The 22,557-nt window shown below is 55.1% G+C and overlaps 2 protein-coding genes across 2 annotated transcripts; one reads left to right on the top strand and one right to left on the bottom strand.

Moving 5' to 3' along the window:
- Positions 1-159: 159 nt before the first annotated feature.
- On the bottom strand, positions 160-6,636 carry pi4k2b (phosphatidylinositol 4-kinase type 2 beta). Its single transcript, XM_068321416.1, has 11 exons — positions 6,129-6,636; positions 4,616-4,767; positions 4,411-4,491; positions 4,219-4,338; positions 4,008-4,139; positions 1,969-2,122; positions 1,802-1,866; positions 1,523-1,625; positions 1,207-1,340; positions 959-1,018; positions 160-858 (listed from the first exon to the last, which is right to left on the bottom strand). Exons 1-11 carry the CDS (start codon positions 6,427-6,429, stop codon positions 685-687), a joined length of 1,476 nt encoding a protein of 491 aa, XP_068177517.1. The 5' UTR covers positions 6,430-6,636; the 3' UTR covers positions 160-684.
- Positions 6,637-9,532: 2,896 nt separating this feature from the next.
- LOC137600637 (E3 ubiquitin-protein ligase RNF38-like) lies at positions 9,533-22,313 on the top strand. Its single transcript, XM_068322367.1, has 13 exons — positions 9,533-9,757; positions 10,723-11,242; positions 12,915-12,976; positions 15,297-15,475; positions 15,583-15,964; positions 16,042-16,170; positions 16,271-16,411; positions 16,480-16,617; positions 16,709-16,812; positions 16,900-16,984; positions 17,263-17,384; positions 17,463-17,562; positions 21,142-22,313. Exons 2-13 carry the CDS (start codon positions 10,777-10,779, stop codon positions 21,202-21,204), a joined length of 1,971 nt encoding a protein of 656 aa, XP_068178468.1. The 5' UTR covers positions 9,533-9,757; positions 10,723-10,776; the 3' UTR covers positions 21,205-22,313.
- The last annotated feature ends 244 nt before the right edge of the window (positions 22,314-22,557 follow it).

A 22,557-nucleotide genomic window follows, 5' to 3' on the forward strand; every position in this document is an offset into this window, starting at 1 on the left:
AGATCTTAACTATTGAAAAGGGTCAAAGCCTTAATTCACAACAAAGACTGAATGTCTTCTGCATCAACACGTCCTACTAAAAACAACTCTAGATGATGTAGGTCTGTTAAAATAAAGAGCTATTACCATTAATATAGGAACCCCTACTGTCAATAATGAACCAGTCCTTAAACACAGGTTATGGGCCACAATCTTTAATGAACATCATGAACATCATGCTGACCTTCGCTCCTCTGACGCTGGAACATGAACATGTGACCTCAGCTGAATCACATTTGACTTTTTATTATCTTTCTTCTATGGAGTTACAAAAACGTTGAAGCACACATGTGAACACAGCAGCGTGGTCCGAATGCTTCCGCCATGATGTCACAACAGTATATTCAGTCGTTTCAAAGTGTCTCGCAGTGAAATGTTGAGGATCCAGGTCCAGGACAGAAGCTGGCGACGCTCCTACAGGCCCCCATCTGGAAGCGGCCCTTCCTTGTCCATCCGCTCTTCTTCTGCTGGGATTCGCATCTTCATCTTTGTCCAGGAGCCCCGCCCACCAAAACTCTCTAGGCACCTGAGGCGGGAAAATTCCTTCCTGCCTTACATCCAGTTGTTGCCGTGGTAACCACAAACAGTCACAGGACTCAGGACACAGTAGTAGTCAGTCTCCCCCACCTACCCATACCTGTCCGATTACCAGGAAGAGAAAAAGGGGCGCTTGCAGTGGAAGGTCTGCGTGAAGGCGTTGCCGAGGGCGACCACTCGCCCCTGGCTGCCTGAGCGGCTGTGTTCCACCACCACCCGGGGCATCTGCACCAGCTGGATGGGGCTCTTCCCGTCCTTCAGCGCCTGGGTCAGGTTCAACACCTGCAAAAACAGGAGAACGTGAAGGGGCGGAGCCAGACGCGGAGTCATGGGGGGCTGGAGGCAGCAGGGACAGCAGGGTGGGACGGGGGTCAGGACTCACCTGTCCTCTCATCACAGACATCTGTCTCTCAAACATGGTTTCATCAAAGCCTTTATCCGTCTGGGGAGACAGAACAACTGTTAGCGGTGAGGCGGACGCCTAGGGGAGGGGCCGATGCCTCTGGGCGGGGCTGATGCCCATGGGCAGCAGGGACGCTTCAGGGCGGGGCCCACGCCTCAGGGCAGAGCCGACGCCTCCAGGTGTGGCCGACATCTAGGGGCGGGTTCTTGGGGTGTCAGCTGGCCTACCTTGAACATCTCGTAGAGGTCCTCACAAAGGTCCTGCACAAAGTTCATGTCCGACAGGCGGGACAGCAGCAGGTCTCGAGTGCCCTGGGAGAAGGCCTCCTTAGCCTGGGGGAGCCACGCCCAGTGGAACGGGTCTGGTGACGGGAAAGAGGACAGGGAACACCTTTACCTGCTGGCAGTGAAGTCAGCCTCGTGTGGTGACCTCAACACGGTCATCTAGTGTAACGACTAACGGATCCAAGATGGGGGGCAGCGCCCCTCGTGGCGGACAGGGAGAGGACAGGAAAGACAGAGCAGGAAAGAGGGAGGAGCTTACAGGCCCGCCACTCATCCGGGTGCTTGAAGGGGAAGGCCAGGCCGTTGTCGATCGCCGCGATCTTGATGCAGGAAGCCGAGCTGCTCTCCGTCCAATCTTGATCCTGTGGAGCGACAGACAGTCAGACGTCAGCCACACCTGACCGATCAGCAGCTGATGATGGTGATCAATGACTGATTGATCGTCCAAAGGCCTGGTGGTTACTGGCATCAGCCACGGTCCTGGACGGACATTTTGTTCTGACAAGCAGGTGCACAGGTGTGTGCGCTCTGACCTCACCTTGTGTCCTCCCTCCTCTCCTCCTGGCTTCTCCTGCTTGATCAACCAGTTGTCGTTCCCTCGGTCTGAGGAGACAAGAGGACAAAGTTCAGTCGGACACGCCGGCGTGACGCGCACAGCCGTGACCTGAAACATCCACGACAGCAGACACGCCCCCTGAAACCCACCTGTGTTCCTGATGATGTAGTCCAGCACCACCAGGCGCTCAAACTGGGCCTGCAACTGCTTCCTGATGTTCTCCGGCAGAGGTTCTGCCTCAAAGAGCCGCAGCCAGTGGTCCGCTTCACGGTACCCCTCCACAAAGAGCTGGAAGGAACCCACCTGGAGGCAGCACACCAACACACACACACACACACACACACGCACGCACACACACACACACACACACACACACACACACGCACGCACACACACACACACACACACACACACCCAGGGGGTGTCAGCAGGCCAGACCAGCATCCCAAAGTCCTGATGACCCACTCCCCCCACCAGAAACACCTAACAGGAGGAATGAGACCTGGTTCTGGTTCTGTTCAAGCTGCTGGATGGGAGGGTTCCTGTCCTTTTAGCTAGCAGACTGACACACACCCAACCCCAGTGTTCTCGTTTGCGTGTGTCCTTTCCTCTTTGACGCACATTTTCTGGCAGGGATGCACCATCATCAGACAAGGTGTGTCCCTGAGACCCAAGTTTTAAATCTTCTTTCCCTTCTGGCGTTTCCCTTCAGAGGTCTCCACAGCCAATCAGTGTCCTCCATCTGTCTTCTCATCCTCTTCTCTCACACCAACTACCTTCATGTCCTCTTTCACTACATCCATAAACCTCCTCTTTGGTCTTCCTCTAGGCCTCCTGCCTGGCAGTTCAGAACTCAGCATCCTTCTACCAATATGTTCACTATCTCTCCTCTGGACATGTCCAAACCATCTCAGTCTGGCCTCTCTGACTTTATCTCCAGAACCTCTAACATGTGCTGTCCCTCTGATGGACTCATTCCTGATCCTATCCATCCTGGTCACTCCCAGAGAGAACCTCAGCATCTTCATCTCTGCTACCTCCAGCTCTGTCTCCTGTCTTTTCCTCAGGGACACTGTCTCTAGACCAAACAACATCTCTGGTCTCACCACAGTTTTGTACACCTTTCCTTTCATTTTAGCTGAAACTCTTCTATCACACATCACACCTGACACTTTCCTCCACCCGTTCCATCCTGCCTGGACCTGCTTCTTCACCTCTTTTCCACACTCTCCATTGCTCTGGACTGTTGACCCTAAGTACTTCAGATCCTCCCCCTTCTTGATCTCTTCTCCCTGTAACCTCACTCTTCCACTTGGGTCCCTCTCATTCACACACATGTACTCTGTCTTACTGCGGCTAACCTTCATTCCTCTCCTTTCCAGGACAAACCTCCACCTCTCTAGCTTCTCCTCCACCTGTTCCCTGCTCTCACTGCAGATCACAATGTCATCTGCAAACATCATAGTCCATGGAGATTCCTGTCTGACCTGGTCTGTCAGCCTGTCCATCACCATAGCAACAAGAAGGGGCTCAGAGCTGATCCCTGATGCAGTCCCACCTCCACCTTGAACTCCTCTGTCACACCTACACACACCTCACCACTGTCTTACAGTCCTCATACATGTCCTGCACCGCTCTAACATACTTCTCTGCCACTCCAGACGTCCTCATACAATACCACAGTTCCTCTCTGACCTATCTCAGTAGGTCAGGGTAAAATTTTTAATTTAGGGGAAAGCAGACGTCAGGATTGTGTTTGCCATGTCGTGGGATGTTGCATTCTGTGACTGCTTATATTCCTAGTTACTTTTGGGATGCATAAATATTTGCATAAAGTGCGTCCCAGGAATGCACAGTTCTTGAGGTAAAAAGAACTCTGTAACCCTACCTAACCTCTAACCTCTGTTCCTACAGACGTGGAGATGGAGAAGACGATAGCCACAGCTCAAACTCTACAGAGAACATTTCATGCTAGTTTCTGTTGACAGTGTTATTGTGTTTATCGTCATAGAACTGATTGGAAACGCTGCCAGACGGTGATGAACATGGAGCTAATAATGACCCCAGGTATCAAACCTCAGTTTGGGGGGGTTGTTGTTCGACCTCAAACCCAGCTGCTCCCTTTTTAAATGCATGCGCTAGAAGCTGCTAGCTCCACCTGGCAGGTAGAAACACTGCGGCCGCTCACCTTGGGCGGCAGCCCCACCCTGTGGAAGCGTCGCCCAACTTTGGGGACTTTCTCCAAGGCGTACTTCTTCCCCCTGGACTTGGCTCTGTCGATGGCGCTGTAATGAAACGTCTCGCTGGCCAGATACACCACCTGGTGGACAGGTGAAGCGTTAGCTGGAGAACTGCTGTTCAGAACACAGCCCTCTCTCCCGGCTGCTCTCAGGACCCACCTTGGTCCTCGGCACCACCCCCAGGCCCAGCTTGGTGTCGACCAGCGAGGCGGCGGCCTCCGACAGGTACCCCTGGTTGGGCACCAAGCAGCCGCGGCCAAAGCAGCAGGGGCAACACAGCTGGAGGGGCAACAGGAAACCTGCATCAAGCTCTGCTCGCTGCTGACACACACTGCCGACACACACCACTACCTTGTGAAAGTATTTGGTCCATTTGGGGTTCAGGTGCCCGTAGGGTTCCTCCGACTTTGGCTTGAAAACACCGATGATTTTCTGAGGAGAAAGGATTGAAAACAGCTGATAGACCAGACCTCCACCCGCCCATCGGATGACATCACTTCCCTGTGGCTAAAGTGATGCTAACGTGATGCTAATGACACATGACGGCTCTTCTCACCCCTTTGGAGTCTTTGACAAAGTAGCTCCCACTGGAACCCTGGGAAATCCTCTCAGGGAAGACGCCGTTTTCGATGGCGTGCTCCGCCCTCTGGATGATGTCGGCAAACTCGGGGTCTTCAGGGAAGAGGTTGAAGTCTCCGCTGTTGGCACCTGTGAAACACGGGGATGGTGTGAACCTCCAGGAGGGGTGGTGGGCGTCGGCCTGGACCAGGAAGTCAGTGACGTGGGTCAGCACCACCAGACCAGCTGGCGTCACGAAGTCAGTTAGAAGGTTCCAGTTCCTGTCCCGTCAAGGGTTAATCCATTCCTGACCCATCACCCCACAGGTGGGGGCCACGCCCATCACTGCCTCTGGGCGGAGTCAATCCCAGTCCGTCAACACCCTCCTGACTCGAGTCACGGAAACGTCTGACGAACGGGACATGAGGAGGTGGAGGAGGTGATGGTGAAGGAGGTGAGGGTGAAGGAGGTGAGGGTGGAGGAGGTGAAGGTGAAGGAGGTGAAGGTGAAGGAGGTGGAGGAGGTGAAGGTGAAGGTGAAGGAGGAGGTGAAGGTGAAGGAGGTGAAGGTGGAGGAGGAGGTGGAGGAGGTGAGGGTGGAGGAGGTGAAGGTGGAGGAGGTGAAGGAGGTGAGGGTGGAGGAGGTGAAGGTGAAGGAGGTGAGGGTGAAGGAGGTGAGGGTGGAGGAGGTGAAGGTGAAGGAGGTGAGGGTGGAGGAGGTGAAGGTGAAGGAGGTGAGGGTGGAGGAGGTGAGGGTGGAGGAGGTGAAGGAGGTGAGGGTGGAGGAGGTGAGGGTGGAGGAGGTGAAGGTGAAGGAGGTGAGGGTGGAGGAGGTGAAGGTGAAGGAGGTGAGGGTGGAGGAGGTGAGGGTGGAGGAGGTGAGGGTGGAGGAGGTGAGGGTGAAGGGAGTGAGGGTGGAGGAGGTGAGGGTGGAGGAGGTGAGGGTGGAGGAGGTGAGGGTGGAGGAGGTGAGGGTGAAGGAGGTGAGGGTGAAGGAGGTGAGGGTGGAGGAGGTGAGGGTGGAGGAGGTGAGGGTGGAGGAGGTGAGGGTGGAGGAGGTGAGGGTGGAGGAGTCATCAGAATCTCCTCGTCTCCTTTTGACAGTTTGTCACAATCAGAACAAACACCACCAGGCAGCCAATCACAGGCCTCGTTCACTTCCTCCTCACCTGTGCAGTGGGGGGGGGTTACCTGACGTCAGACAATAAACCTGCGCACTACAACAGACCCCCTCCATGGACTTTGGACAACTTATTGTGACGTCATCAGAGATGATCACATGACTACGTCAGACCGGATCTACATGTCCCGGAACGTTCACGGGGGCGTGTCCTACCGAGACGGATGTTGTTCTAGTGGGCGGGGTCTGGACTCGATGACCAATCCCTAATCGACACCCGAGATGTTGGCGCCGGAGGCCCCCAGGGGCCCCCAGTTTGACAGTCAGACCCCCCACCCCCCCGTGACCGAACCCTCGCTCGTCACTGCATGATGACGTCACACACCGCTTACCTGGGGAGGCCAGCCCGTCCCGGTCGGACGAGCCGCGTCGGGCCCTCCGGCCCCGCTTGTCCCGCGGAGACGCGCCCCCCGCCGGGCACGGCAGCAGCAGCGCGTCCTCACCGGAAGCGTCCGCTTCCGGTTCGGTCAGGACGCTCTCACGCGACTCCCACATCCGGACGGCTCCCCCGGGGCTCGAGCCGCCCCCCACGGAGATCCCCGGCGGGGCCGGAAACGCCGCTCCCGCCGCTCCCGCCGCTCCCGCGTCCAGCGCCGGCTCGCCGGTCTCGGTCGGGTCGCACTCTGACATCATCGCTCCGGTTGTCACGTGGGCAGTTTGATGCGGTCACACCGGATCGGGGCGCCGGACAGCCGTTAAACGTCACCGGACCGGGACCCCGGTTCACGATCAGACTCGTTTCCTGTTGAGCTCAGCACGCATGCGCTGACGGTGACGTCAGGGCTGACGTTCACGATGCGTTCAGAGACCAAGTGGGACGTCGGACTTTCCAAATGTGACACAGTGACGTGTGGTCGGGGGGGGGGCACGGCCTCACCTGACAAAAATGGGAAATAGAAGAAATAAGTTAATGTTTATATCTATCCAGTGATGTGTATTATAAAGTTATTTTCTGTTTCACTCAAAATTGCTGAATTTTCACATTTACTGCTGAAATCTGATCAGAGACCTGTGGTGAGTCATTGATCACCATGGATTGATCAGTGACTCCACTAGCTGTGCTGGTAGCTAAACAGTGAGAGCGTAATGATATCTCTCTATATGTCACTATTAAAATGTTCACACACGTTTGATCTATGAACTCAATTCCCATAATCTATCTAATGTATATAATGTTGTGTTTTTCTATCAACAACTCCATGTGTGTAACGTCTCTCTGGAGTTGAGCGGTCCTGAAACCGCTGGGAAAAGGCAGGAAGTGAGGCACGCAGTTCTCCTGCCTCATGGTAGGGGGCGCTGCTGATCCCAGGGATTCTTCTTCCTCGGCCGCAGAAGAAGTGACAGTAAACTATAATCTATAGTCAGAGAGTCAAGAGCAGCCATTCATTAGTTTTCCTCTCGCCTTGCTTTACTACAAACACGGAGGATTACATCTCAACTCAACATGTTTTTATGCTTTTGTTCAGAAGGAGCGGCGCATGGACTTCATTTGTAAGTAAATGTAACATTTAAAAAACATATAAAAAGTTTTTTTAATGAAATGTGCTAATTGTGTGTTACAGTTTGTGTGTGTAAATAATCTGGGACTTTCAACAGAACCCACTCACTGTTGCTAATTAAAGGGTGAATGAGCTACACTGTAGGTTCATGTGTGTGTGAATCTGATTATGATAGAGTCAGTGCCCCCCCAGGCATGAACCTCACCGCATCACTGATCTGAAGGCAGGACTCCAGGTCCAACCCGCCTCCTACTCCGCGTTTCCCCGGAAGTAGGAGGAGTCAGTGACGTCATGTTTCTCTGATCGAGTCTCTTCCTTAGCCTTAGACTTGCTTTTATTGTCATTGCACAGAAACTGAGAGAACAGTGAATCTGACAATGAAATGTCTTTGCTTGTATACGTCATCACATTCTGAAACTACTGTGGTGCGTTCAGGGTCCATTCTGGCCTCTATACACTTGAGCATTATCCATTTTGACCACTAGAGGTCGACAGTGACGCAGCAACACAGACTGGCACGAGGAGGCGTGGCTTCGGCCCGAATGGGCCCGTGCTTGACCATATAGGATTAATTCCTCCTTCCCTTTCCTTCCTTCCTTCCTTCCTTCCTTCCTTCCTTCCTTCCTTCCTTCCTTCCTTCCTTCCTTCCTTCCTACATACATTAATTATGCTAGATTTAATATCATAAATGAAATCTGTAATCTCTGGCTTGTTCACTCTTCAAGATGCACGGCTTCACCTCATTGCGGATTTTTAGTAGGTAGTCATGTGACACTGTATGCGCATTCTATTGGCTGACAGCATGCGGAATTGCACTGCCTTCCGAGACTCTTGGAACGCAGTGCACTTTCATGTATTAAAGAAACACTTAAAAGTGTTTTTAACAGTCTATCAGAGTGTTTTAAAGGTAACACAGATAGACGGTGGTTTAATATCAGTATGGGGGGGGTTCATAAAAGTGGTGATGAAGGTGGTGATGAAGGTGGTGAGGGGTTTTTTGGTTAAGAAAAAAAGCAGCACACACCTTCCTCCATCTCATTTCAGGACAGGCAAAGCTGGCAATTTGGAGAACAAGGAAGAACCTTTTGAGTGGTGAGGGGCCGAGGATGTGGTGCTGATGCTGACTGAGGATGTGGTGCTGATGCTGACTGAGGATGTGGTGCTGATGCTGACTGAGGATGTGGTGCTGATGCTGACTGAGGATGTGGTGCTGATGCTGAATGAGGATGTGGTGCTGATGCTGACTGAGGATGTGGTGCTGATGCTGACTGAGGATGTGGTGCTGATGCTGAATGAGGATGCGGTGCTGATGCTGACTGAGGATGCGGGGCTGAACTTGTGGGGGGTCCAGGAGGTTCTGCGTTCGATCACTGAGAACTCTTTGGCTTTACATTTTAGACAGTTGCCTGTAACGTTTGAGACTAGCAGGACGCATCACGTAAAGATGAATCTGTGTCTTTATTTCTTTACGTTCCCTAATATGCATACTTTGCATTCTTTAATCTCTGGTTTGTAGGTTTTCGTTGTGGAGATTGAATCTGAACCTTTGAGGCAGATTGTTCTTTTTTTAAATTTGGTCAATGTGATTTATGTGTTTTTTTAAATGAAGGCGCTTTAGAACTCAAACTCTCTCTCTGCTGGGGGGTGAGGGTGTAGGTACAGACCCTCCTGCCCCATCTCTCCTCTCTTTGTTTCTGCCCTTTACAGCTGGTGAGAGTGGGGTTTGTGGCTGCCCCTCCCCCAGCATTTGAATGAACCAATGAGAGAGCACGTCAGCAAACTGACACCCCCCACACACCTCCCCTTTTCCCTCACCACTCCATCCGTTCCCAGCCCCATCCCCCCCAGAGCCCTCTCCACACCCATCCCCCTTTAACCAGCTCTAACCCACTAACTCACCCCCCCCCCACACACACACACACACACACACTGAAGCCCATTCATCATTAAATGTCATCCCGACGGGATTCACATCGGTTCACAACCCTGATCACCTGATCAATCAATGAAGGAGAGCGTTGAAGTCCCGGGCGGACAACCGGAACCGGTCCCGGTCTTTACATTCACCCGGTAACCGGTAGAAAGTTGTCGTTGACGGGAAGCCGCTCGGTGTTTGGACAGAAATCTTTTAAAGCCCCTTTCTGCGTTCACAGGACACCTAATCGATTACCGATCCACACTCGCTCACACCGCCCCTGATCTCGCGTGTTTCCGCTGAGGTGGAGGGAAGCGAACACCGGCGACGCGTTCCACGCTGCCGTGCCGCCGGTTCGAACGCGGCCCCGGTGGAGCTGACACCCCCACAGCCGCTGGCCAGGCTCCGGCATCGATTGGTGGGGTCTGCCGATCCGAGTTGAGCGCTGACGGTCTGTCACATTTCACGCTGACACCGAGCGAACGGCGCACACACATCCGCTCCCGTTACCGACAGGTCCGGGCTGGAGGAGGACCGCACGCAGACGGTAAGAGCGGCGCCGGTTCCGTTCCCGTGTCCGGTGGGGGCCCCGTTCTAACACCGTTCGTTCTTTGTCATTTCCGTCGACCACTTTCCACGCGTGTTGGTGCGTGTCTCCGTTCCACCGGGACCGGCCGATCCGGTCCCGAACGGCTCCGCTGCCCCCGGGCGGGCGGGCTGGAGGCACCCGGGGCGGGGGTGTCCCGGTGCGGATTGTCCCGGGCTGGTCCACGGGGGGAGAAGGGGCGCTGCGTTAGCTAGCAGACCGGATCAACTCCACCGGAAGTGGACAAAGTTGTCCCGAAGTCCTGCCGGAAGCACGGCCGCGAGCCTGCCGGGGAGTGGACGGGCTCACGAGCCCCGAACGAACCGGATCGGGACCCCGGTTCCCCTCGGGCTCGTGCGCACGGACGTTAGCATGCCCCCGGGGGCCAAATGTGGCCCTCCACATCATTTAATATGGCCCGCCAGAGCATCAAATGTCAGTGTGTTTAAATAAATAGATCAAATAGGGGCTTTGACCAAAAACTACATTTCCCACAATGCAGTAGTTCAGCCCATCTTAACTCTGACTAAAGGTAGTGAACAAAGTTAATGTCCTAACTTGTGTCTGATGTTATTTTTCTTTATTGATTGATGGTTTGATCCTTGATTGATGGAGTTCTGTGGGTTTAATAACCTGACAAATGAAAAGGATTTATGTTAGAACAGAGAAACAAACAAACATGTTTTTCTTTTCATTTTTTTCATTTTTAATTTTAATTTCATATACTGATTTTAATCCCCACAGGGAAATTAGTGGCGCACTCTGGTTAGTTGAAACATGCGTGTATATGTGAGTTGTTTTCTGTGTAACTGTAGGGTTTGTAACTGATATCTTCCCTGATTGAACCTCCTGAAGGGATCAATAAAGTTCTACTATACTCTGATAAATTCAGCTAGCTGCTAACCACCAACTGTTGTGTGTTTCAGCGGAAGCGACGGGAACAAGCCAGGACCCCACCAAGGACCCCACCCCCAGAGGACATGCCGATCGCTGCCGCCGGACAACCGACGAGCCGGGAGCCCAGGCTTTGCCCCCGGCTGCCCGCCGCCCCAGAACCTGTCTCGAAAGGGGCAGACTTATTCGTCGAGGCGGGGTCAGCGGAGTACAGGAGCGCGGAGGGGGGCAGAGCACCGAGGGGCTTCGCTCACACCGGATCCGTTACCGGCTCTCCGCCCTCGCCCCCAGCCGCGTCCTCCTCGTTCGTCTTCCACCCGCTTCGCCACCACCTGATGGGTGTGGAGCCGCCCAGGACTCGGTCCCGGTCCCGCTCCGGATGCTACCAGCAGTACGGTGTGAACGACACCGGAGTCACCGCCAGTGGAGTCCCGGGAGCTCATCACCGTGGCAACCATCCGGACACCCAGTCGCCGGCCCCGGAAATCAACAGCCCTCCCGGAAACCAAAGACTTCCAGCAGATCCCGGCGGGCACCGCCTCCAGTCGACAGGTAACCCCCCCCCAATCGGTACCTCTTGGTGGAACCAAACACTGCTGCTGAAACACAGGAGTCACTCCTGGGAGTCAGATTCCTGTGAAATAAATCACTACGTTAATGTGTGTGTGTGTGTGTGTGTGTGTGTGTGTGTGTGTGTGTGTGTGTTCATATGTCCTGGCTGCAGCTGAGGTTAGTGTTTGTTTGTTTGTTTGTTTGTTTGTTTGTTTGTTTACTTGAGGGGGACCACCAAATTGTCCAGCGCTTTGTTTATCAGAGGGTTGGGGGACGCCCAGTCCCCGCCCTCTAATGAATAGCCACCTTGATGCTACTTAGCAACAAGCTAACACTGTCCTGTCAGCTTCAACCCCTCCCTCTGGGCCTTAAACCTTCCTTCTGTCTTTAACACGAGAACTGAAACCACACCTCTAAGACTGGCATGTTGTCACCTAAATGGGCGGGCGACGCCCACCTGCTGTTCTTCAGTGTTTGGTTGTTGTTGTTGTTGTTGTTTAGTGTCAAGTTGTTGTTGTTTAGTGTCAGGTTGTTGTTTAGTATCGTGTTGTTGTTGTTTAGTGTCAGGTTGTTGTTGTTTAGTGTCAGGTTGTTGTTGTTGTTGTTCTTTAGTGTCAGGTTGTTGTTTAGTATCGTGTTGTTGTTTAGTGTCTGGTTGCTGTTGTTGTTTAGTGTCTGGTTGTTGTTGTTGTTTAGTGTCTGGTTGTTGTTGTTGTTGTTGTTTAGTGTCAGGTTGTTGTTTAGTATCGTGTTGTTGTTGTTTAGTGTCAGGTTGTTGTTGTTGTTGTTGTTTAGTGTCAGGTTGTTGTTGTTGTTTAGTGTCAGGTTGTTGTTGTTGTTTAGTGTCTGGTTGTTGTTGTTGTTGTTTAGTGTCAGGTTGTTGTTGTTGGTTTTGTTGTTGTTGTTTAGTGTCTGGTTGTTGTTGTTGTTTAGTGTCTTGTTGTTGTTGTTGTTTAATGTCTGGTTGTTGTTGTTTAGTGTCTGGTTGTTGTTGTTGTTAAATTTCCCCACTGTGGGACAATAAAGGTCTATCATTATTATCATTATTATTATTATTATTATTATTATTATTATTATGTTGTTTAGTGTCTGGTTGTTGTTGTTGTTTAGTGTCTGGTTGTTGTTGTTGTTGTTTTTCATATTATCCACGGCCTAGCTGACAGGTTGCCTTAGCAACGACGTCTGGGTGGAGGTGTTGTTCAGTGCGTGTAACGTGTGAGGTCATATAATCGAGACAGTAACAACAACAACAACAACAAACCTGAAGTGTTGTTACCATAGCGATATCACTGTCTGGTACATGTAGAGAAAACACACACACACCAGACATCGTTAACTTCTTCTGTGTTTCACCGCTCCGTAACGCGACGCTCTTTCTTCTGATGCTTGGTCTCACGTCACGGATATGATGTCACAGTCCGCCGTATCCAATCGGAGTGTTTGGAGCTGTTCAGACTGAAACACATCAGTCCATATCTGATATGAAACCACCTCCAGAATGTGGTTGTAGTCCGTTCCACTAAACTCTGATATGGTGTGGTCCAGTCACGTGTCCAGTCTGAGGTGTCACGCCACCAGAGCGCTGATCCGTGTCCACAAGCAGCGCGTCATACGTGTGTCATGTAGCAAACATGTGCTTCCTCTGTCTGACCTGCCGTCTGCTTCTATCTAGGGGCCTCTGGGGGGTCAGACCGCTGCCGCCCGGACCGGACCTGGGGGGAGGACAGTGAGAAGGTAAGACAAGCATCTGTTCTACTCAGGACCAGGAGGTCCACCGACCTCCAGGTTCTTCTAGAACACGGTTCCTGTCTGGACCCTTCTGTTCTGGTCCGGACTAACATCACACCGATGTGTACCTGAGGAATGTTTTGGGGTGACTGTTACCTGAGGAGTATTTTGGGGTGACTATTACCTGAGGAGTATTTTGGGGTGACTGTTACCTGAGGAGTATTTTGGGGTGACTGTTACCTGAGGAGTATTTTGGGGTGACTATTACCTGAGGAGTATTTTGGGGTGACTGTTACCTGAGGAGTATTTTGGGGTGACTGTTACCTGAGGAGTATTTTGGGGTGACTGTTACCTGAGGAGTATTTTGGGGTGACTATTACCTGAGGAGTATTTTGGGGTGACTGTTACCTGAGGAGTATTTTGGGGTGACTAGTACCTGAGGAGTATTTTGGGGTGACTGTTACCTGAGGAGTATTTTGGGGTGACTGTTACCTGAGGAGTATTTTGGGGTGACTGTTACCTGAGGAGTATTTTGGGGTGACTGTTACCTGAGGAGTATTTTGGGGTGACTGTTGCCTGAGGAGTATTTTGGGGTGACTGTTACCTGAGGAGTATTTTGGGGTGACTGTTACCTGAGGAGTATTTTGGGGTGACTGTTACCTGAGGAGTATTTTGGGGTGACTATTACCTGAGGAGTATTTTGGGGTGACTATTACCTGAGGAGTATTTTGGGGTGACTGTTACCTGAGGAGTATTTTGGGGTGACTATTACCTGAGGAGTATTTTGGGGTGACTATTACCTGAGGAGTATTTTGGGGTGACTATTACCTGAGGAGTATTTTGGGGTGACTATTACCTGAGGAGTATTTTGGGGTGACTAGTACCTGAGGAGTATTTTGGGGTGACTGTTACCTGAGGAGTATTTTGGGGTGACTGTTACCTGAGGAGTATTTTGGGGTGACTGTTACCTGAGGAGTATTTTGGGGTGACTGTTACCTGAGGAGTATTTTGGGGTGACTGTTCTCATAGACCATAGATTTTTTTAAGGTAAATCAGCTGCTTTTCCTTCTTGACTCTGATGAATGGAATCAGGGAGGAAGGGGGGAGGGGGCAGGATGGTGGGGAAGGTGGTGCAGAAGTGGTTTGTGGGGGGAGGGGCCAGAAGCAGGGAGGGGCATACATTGATTTCACCTCCAGTTGTGGGAGATGGTTGGGAGGGGGAGGGGCAAGGATGGGGGTGGGAGGAGAACTTCTGGTCTGGGACTGGGCAAACAGAGGAGAAAAGGGGGGAGGGGCCGCAGTTGGGGTTTCAGTTGATTTGATGGGGGGGGGGGTGGGCAGGGACTGTTGGAGATGCAGGGGTGGAGCAGGCTGCCTTAGATATGTCCCTGGGGGGTGGGGCCTGGGGGGGTGGAGAGGTTTCAGATGGTGGGTTGGAGGGGTTGGGGGGGTTCACTCTGTCCTGTGTGGGGGGGGTCTACATACGCAGTACATGTGTGTGGGCATTAGAACAGAGCCATGTGTTTGATAACACGCTAACATTAGCGTCACGTTAGCGGTAGCACAGGAGGACAACAGCAGTGCATGATGGGAATATATGAAGAATGACTGGCCGTGATTGATTACTGGGGTCAGGGGCAGAATCTTGGACTGATTGATCAGTAGAGTGCAGGGGTGATCGCCTGGGGGACGCCGGGGTGTCGGGGGGTGTTAGCATAGCGTCGTTAGCATAGCAGCTGGATGTGTGTCTGTGTGTGGGTGTGTGTGTGTGGGGGGGGGGTGCGTTAGAAGTCACAGCCGTTCAGTCATGTGTCTCCCGTGCAGACAGGAGGAGGGGGTGTCGTGTGTGTGTGTGTGTGTGTGTATCGGCAGTGACTCACGACTGACACACACACCCGAGTGTGAGAGTCACTGCCTGACTGGAAGGACGTGAGTCAGAGCGAGTCGCCTCAGGCTGATGATCACATGATCAGGAACGCCGCCCAGGAAGTGTGTGTGTGTGTGTGTGTGTGTGTGTGTGTGTGTGTGTGTGTGTGTGTGTGTGTGTGTGTGTGTGTGTGTGTGTGTGTGTGTGTGTGTGTGTGTGTGTAGTTTTGTTTTTCTTCCTCACTCCGACAGGAAGTGACTTTGACCCCTCGGGGAGTCAGCACTGATGGTAGAATATGCTCTGTTTCACACACACACACACACACACACACACACACACACACACACACACACACACACACACACACACACACACACACACACACACACACACACACACACACACTAGCTGTAAGGTGTGGTGAAATTGATCACTGGTCACTCCCCCCCTCCCCCCCAGACTGAGGGGAGCCCCCGTCCGAAGCGCCAGCGTCTGTCCAGCCAGCTGACCTCTGTGCCCCCCCCATCCACCCCCTCTCCCCCCATCCGGCCCTGGGAATCGGCCCCCCCCAGTAGAAGACAGTCCCACCCCCAGACGGCCCCCCAGGAGCGCTGTGTGACACCCCGGCACAGACGCAGGTAAGCTGATGTTTTGGCTCCGCCCTGCTGCTGTCCCATTGGCTGGAGGTGCAGGATCGGCTGCAGCCACTGGGTGGTAACAAACCCCCCCCCTCTTCTCCCCCCAGCCCGCCTGCAAGGTGTCAGCGAGGCCGTCTCTCCAGACCTGCCCGGCAGGTGCCCCCCCACCACCACCACCCTGCCACGCCCACGCCGTTCCCGATGCCCCCCCAGCTGCAGGACGAGAACTCCCACCATGACACCCACCACACGTACCCCGTACCCCCCCCCAGTGCCTATTGCCCGCCTCCCACAGCAGCAGGGGGGGCGACAAGTTTGGAGGAGCCTGCGGCCTTCCAGTCCCCGATGTTGTCCTCACGACTACTGCCCCCTGCTGCCCACCCCCACCATCACTTCCATCATCAGCAGCACCCCCCTGGGGGGGCGCAGCAGCACCTCCTTGGGGGGGCGCAGCAGCATGGAGCCCTTGTCCTGGACCTGCACGAACAGGTGGGTCTGCAGCGACCCCCCCCACCCCTCGCTGGTGTGTGTGTGTGTGTGAGAACTCTGCTGTCTTCCCTCCCCAGCTGCTGCAGGTGCCTTACACAGTGACCCCAGTCCCCCCCCAGGGCCTACCAGCACCCCTGTGCAGTGGCTCCCTGCCCCCCGCCCCCACCTGCAGCATGGTGTTCAGCCCCGCCCAGCCCTACCACCAGGTAAGCCGCTCGCTGCTGCCCCCTGTGGCTGAACGCGGTACTGCTGCTCCTACAGGCGCTTGAGGCGCGGCCCCTCCCTCACCTCTGCTCACCTGTCCAGGTGCTCCAGGCGTGTTCCGTGCCGATGCCCTACGCGTTCCCCTCGCTGCTGTCCAGCGACGCCCACTTCCTGCTGCCCCGCCCCCACCCCCCACCACACCTGCCCATGGCCGGACACTTCCTGCCGTTCCAGCCCCGATCGGTACGCCGCGCCGTCGATGATGTCACATCCTGTGTGTTGCCCCACCTACTAACCTGCTGTCCCTTCAGCCCCTACAGAGGATTGAAAATGAGGTGGAGCTCCTGGGGGAGCAGCTTCCTGTGGGCGGCGGCTTCGGCTACGGCCCCCCCCACCAGCCTCCGTTCCTGTCGCACCACGACTCCCTGTCACCGGAGCTCTTCACCCTGGTGAGTGCATGACATCATCGGCACGGCGCCGTCACTGCCTGAAGGTCGGTCCTTGATGGGGGGGGGGCTGATTTGCTCTTCTTCCTGTCAGCCGTACCCCCACTTCCTGCCTCGCCATTTCACAAGCCGGCGCTACCGCTCCCAGCAGGCCACGCCCCCGCCACCCTACCACCCCGGCTTCTTGCCTTACTTCCTGTGAGTGTTCACCACTTCCTGTCGGCGCTGCAGGTGGGCGGAGTCTGTCTAGGATACGTCACCTGTGCATCTGTCTTCTACCTGCAGGTCCATGCTTCCTGTGGCCCCAAATGTGGCCCCCACCATCAGTCTGGAGCTGGATGTAGATGATGGGGAGGTGGAGAACTATGAGGTGAGGCAACCCGCTGCTACTGACCTTCACCCCCCTACATGCTGCACCTGACCTCCACCCCCCTACATGCTGCACCTGACCTTCACCCCCCTACATGCTGCACCTGACCTTCACCCCCCTACATGCTGCACCTGACCTCCACCCCCCTACATACTGTACCTGACCTCCACCCCCCTACATGCTGTACCTGACCTCCACCCCCCTACATGCTGTACCTGACCTTCACCCCCCTACATGCTGTACCTGACCTGCTCCCTCTCACCTGCCCCCCTCTGAAGGCCCTGCTGAACCTGGCAGAACGCCTGGGGGAGGCCAAACCCCGCGGCCTGACCAAAGCAGACATAGAACAGCTGCCGTCGTACCGGTTCAACCCCACCCACCATCAATCTGAGCAGACACTGTGAGTACTCCCCGCTGCGCGCCGGTCGGTGGGCGGGAGTGGGCCGTGTGGACTCAGGTGCTGTCGTGTCCCTCACAGGTGTGTGGTGTGTATGTGTGACTTTGAGGCCCGCCAGCTTCTCAGGGTCCTCCCCTGTAATCACGAGTTCCACGCCAAGTGTGTCGACAAGTGGCTGAAGGTGAGTTCAAATGTGAACCGGTCCGGTCTGTGGACCCAGTACGCCTGTACGTTCACGGCGGTACGCCTGTACGTTCACGGCGGTACGCCTGTACGTTCACGGCGGTACGCCTGTACGTTTACAGCGGTACGCCTGTACGTTCACGGCGGTACGCCTGTACGTTCACGGCGGTACGCCTGTACGTTCACGGCGGTACGCCTGTACGTTTACGGCGGTACGCCTGTACGTTCACGGCGGTACGCCTGTACGCTCACGGCGGTACGCCTGTACGTTCACGGCGGTACGCCAGTACGTTCACGGCGGTACGCCTGTACGTTCACGGCGGTACGCCTGTACGCTCACGGCGGTACGCCAGTACGTTCACGGCGGTACGCCTGTACGTTCACGGCGGTACGCCTGTACGTTCACGGCGGTACGCCAGTACGTTCACGGCGGTACGCCTGTACGTTCACGGCGGTACGCCTGTACGTTCACGGCGGTACGCCAGTACGTTCACGGCGGTACGCCTGTACGTTCACGGCGGTACGCCTGTACGTTCACGGCGGTACGCCTGTACGTCACGGCGGTACGCCAGTACGTTTACGGCGGTACGCCTGTACGTTTACAGTGGTACGCCTGTACGTTCACGGCGGTACGCCCGTACGTTCACGGCGGTACGCCCGTACGTTCACGGCGGTACGCCCGTACGTTCACGGCGGTACGCCCGTACGTTCACGGCGGTACGCCCGTACGTTCACGGCGGTACGCCCGTACGTTCACGGCGGTACGCCCGTACGTTCACGGCGGTACGCCCGTACGTTCACGGCGGTACGCCCGTACGTTCACGGCGGTACGCCCGTACGTTCACGGCGGTACGCCAGTACGTTCACGGCGGTACGCCTGTACGTTCACGGCGGTACGCCCGTACGTTCACGGCGGTACGCCTGAACTTTCACGGCGGTACGCCTGTACGTTCACGGCGGTACGCCCGTACGTTCACGGCGGTACGCCCGTACGTTCACGGCGGTACGCCTGTACGTTCACGGCGGTACGCCTGTACGTTCACGGCGGTACGCCTGTACGTTCACGGCGGTACGCCTGTACGTTTACGGCGGTACGCCTGTACGTTTTCGGCGGTACGCCTGTACGTTCAGGGCGGTACGCCTGTACGTTCAGGGCGGTACGCCAGTACGTTTACGGCGGTACGCCTGTACGTTTTCGGCGGTACGCCTGTACGTTCAGGGCGGTACGCCTGTACGTTCACGGCGGTACGCCTGTACGTTCACGGCGGTACGCCTGTACGTTCACGGCGGTACGCCTGTTCGTTCACGGCGGTACGCCTGTACGTTCACGGCGGTACGCCTGTATGTTTACGGCGGTACGCCTGTACGTTTTCGGCGGTACGCCTGTACGTTCAGGGCGGTACGCCTGTACGTACGGTACGCCTGTATGTTCAGGGCGGTACGCCTGTACGTTTACAGTGGTACGCCTGTACGTTCACGGCGGTACGCCCGTACGTTCACGGCGGTACGCCCGTACGTTCACGGCGGTACGCCCGTACGTTCACGGCGGTACGCCCGTACGTTCACGGCGGTACGCCCGTACGTTCACGGCGGTACGCCCGTACGTTCACGGCGGTACGCCCGTACGTTCACGGCGGTACGCCCGTACGTTCACGGCGGTACGCCCGTACGTTCACGGCGGTACGCCCGTACGTTCACGGCGGTACGCCCGTACGTTCACGGCGGTACGCCCGTACGTTCACGGCGGTACGCCCGTACGTTCACGGCGGTACGCCCGTACGTTCACGGCGGTACGCCTGAACTTTCACGGCGGTACGCCTGTACGTTCACGGCGGTACGCCCGTACGTTCACGGCGGTACGCCTGTACGTTCACGGCGGTACGCCTGTACGTTCACGGCGGTACGCCTGTACGTTCACGGCGGTACGCCTGTACGTTCACGGCGGTACGCCTGTACGTTCACGGCGGTACGCCTGTACGTTTTCGGCGGTACGCCTGTACGTTTACGGCGGTACGCCCGTACGTTTACGGCGGTACGCCCGTACGTTCACGGCGGTACGCCCGTACGTTCACGGCGGTACGCCCGTACGTTCACGGCGGTACGCCCGTACGTTCACGGCGGTACGCCCGTACGTTCACGGCGGTACGCCCGTACGTTCACGGCGGTACGCCCGTACGTTCACGGCGGTACGCCCGTACGTTCACGGCGGTACGCCCGTACGTTCACGGCGGTACGCCCGTACGTTCACGGCGGTACGCCCGTACGTTCACGGCGGTACGCCCGTACGTTCACGGCGGTACGCCCGTACGTTCACGGCGGTACGCCCGTACGTTCACGGCGGTACGCCTGAACTTTCACGGCGGTACGCCTGTACGTTCACGGCGGTACGCCTGTACGTTCACGGCGGTACGCCTGTACGTTCACGGCGGTACGCCTGTACGTTCACGGCGGTACGCCTGTACGTTCACGGCGGTACGCCTGTACGTTCACGGCGGTACGCCTGTACGTTCACGGCGGTACGCCTGTACGTTTACGGCGGTACGCCTGTACGTTTTCGGCGGTACGCCTGTACGTTCAGGGCGGTACGCCTGTACGTTCAGGGCGGTACGCCAGTACGTTTACGGCGGTACGCCTGTACGTTTTCGGCGGTACGCCTGTACGTTCAGGGCGGTACGCCTGTACGTTCAGGGCGGTACGCCAGTACGTTTACGGCGGTACGCCTGTACGTTTTCGGCGGTACGCCTGTACGTTCAGGGCGGTACGCCTGTACGTTCACGGCGGTACGCCTGTACGTTCACGGCGGTACGCCTGTTCGTTCACGGCGGTACGCCTGTACGTTCACGGCGGTACGCCTGTACGTTTACGGCGGTACGCCTGTACGTTTTCGGCGGTACGCCTGTACGTTCAGGGCGGTACGCCTGTATGTTCAGGGCGGTACGCCTGTACGTTCAGGGCGGTACGCCTGTACGTTCAGGGCGGTACGCCAGTACGTTTACGGCGGTACGCCTGTACGTTTTCGGCGGTACGCCTGTACGTTCAGGGCGGTACGCCTGTACGTTCAGGGCGGTACGCCTGTACGTTCACGGCGGTACGCCTGTACGTTCACGGCGGTACGCCTGTACGTTCAGGGCGGTACGCCTGTACGTTTACGGCGGTACGCCTGTACGTTCAGGGCGGTACGTCTGTACGTTCAGGGCGGTACGTCTGTACGTTCACGGCGGTACGCCTGTACGTTTACGGCGGTACGCCTGTACGTTTACGGCGGTACGCCTGTACGTTTACGGCGGTACGTCTGTACGTTTACGGCGGTACGTCTGTACGTTTACGGCGGTACGCCTGTACGTTTACGGCGGTACGTCTGTACGTTTACGGCGGTACGCCTGTACGTTTACGGCGGTACGCCTGTACGTTTACGGCGGTACGCCTGTACGTTCACGGCGGTACGCCTGTACGTTCAGGGCGGTACGCCTGTACGTTCACGGCGGTTCTGTGCAGGATGGATCTAAACAACTGGATCAGGGTTTTCATCGTTTGTATTTTCCTGTTTAACCCTAAACTTTTATCTTTTGGTTTCCAGGCCAACAGGACCTGTCCTATTTGTCGAGCTGATGCTTCTGGGGTCCAGCGGGATTCAGAGTGACCTCATGTTGACCCCTGACCCCCCCAGCCAGTCTCCTGGAGGCACCAGCTGATCATACCCCTCTCACAGACTGCGACCAGTGCTGCTTGTACTGGTTCCTCTTGAATCGCTGGGATCTGCCTTCTGTTTTCGGGCGGTGACCCCCCCACTGCTCTGCCTTCTGGTCAAGGTGTCTTTGAATCACAGCGACATGCATACGTGACTGATACCAGTGTATTTTGTGGCGTTTGATGTTAGCCACGACCAACTGAGTTGACCTCGGGGCGACGCCCAGACCCAAAGATCATCATTCAGTTATTGTGGTCTGTGACTTGGTGTGTGTGTGTGTGTGTGTGTGTGTGTGTGTGTGTGTGTGTGTGTGTGTGTGTGTGTGTGTGTGTGTGTGTGTGTGTGTGTGAGAGAGAGACAGAAACAGTATGTTTTAACCTCTGTTCTACAGGCATCACGGACGCGGCGTTGATGGACCACACGTCTGAACAGACCTGTGAGGTCACACTCATCCACTCTGCGCCCCACTGGTGGATTTCACACTTGAGCACTTTAATACTTACCTTCAGAGCGTGTGGCGCTCTTCATCACTCATTTCTCTTCGCTCCGGAAGAAGCAATCTTCAGTTTCCAGCGTGGTTGAGAATCCCCAGCGTCTCACCTGTGTTCCTGGGGGCGTGGGCTCCTAATAATGCCCCGCCTGTCTCAGCCCGTGCTCGCCCGGTCACGGAGTTCACGTGTTGGTGATTCTACGTCACCTACAGCGGTACAGCCGGGACCACGAGCGTCACGATTACCTCAGCCCACGATCGATGTCTTACGACAGCGTGATCACAGCTCCTCACTTTGTTGGCTTCATGGTTTCATTGCGAGATTTTGGTTTTTGAGTGTTTTCCTTTTTAAATTCTGTCATTAGAACGGTGTCAGTAGTTTCTATATGTATTATATCTGTAACCAAAATCGTTTGAAGAAAATGTTGCGATAAATTTTTAACAAACATTTGTACATTTTGTATGAGAGCTATTACTAGTAATACTTTATTAAGTAGTGCAATGATTTTTTTAATCCCTTACCATGTCTGGATTTCAAAGGCTGGTTCAATAATAAATGTATGATGTTATCTTATAAAGGTGTTTCCCTTTCTTCATCCTTCAATTATATGACCTCTGACCCCAGTCACGCATGCAGTAATTTTCATTCCCGACCCCCTGCACACTTGTACTCTAAATGTGCATCAATCAATCAATCAATCAGTCGGTTACTAGTCTCTGGCTGTGGGCGCTGCAAAATCAAATGTTGCTTCAAGACCTTTAGAGGCTTTCAGACCCAGACCTGGTTCTGGGGCCTCCAGTCCAGGTCCAAAGCT

This window comes from Antennarius striatus, chromosome 8 (assembly GCF_040054535.1).
Source record: "Antennarius striatus isolate MH-2024 chromosome 8, ASM4005453v1, whole genome shotgun sequence".
NCBI lineage: Eukaryota > Metazoa > Chordata > Actinopteri > Lophiiformes > Antennariidae > Antennarius > Antennarius striatus.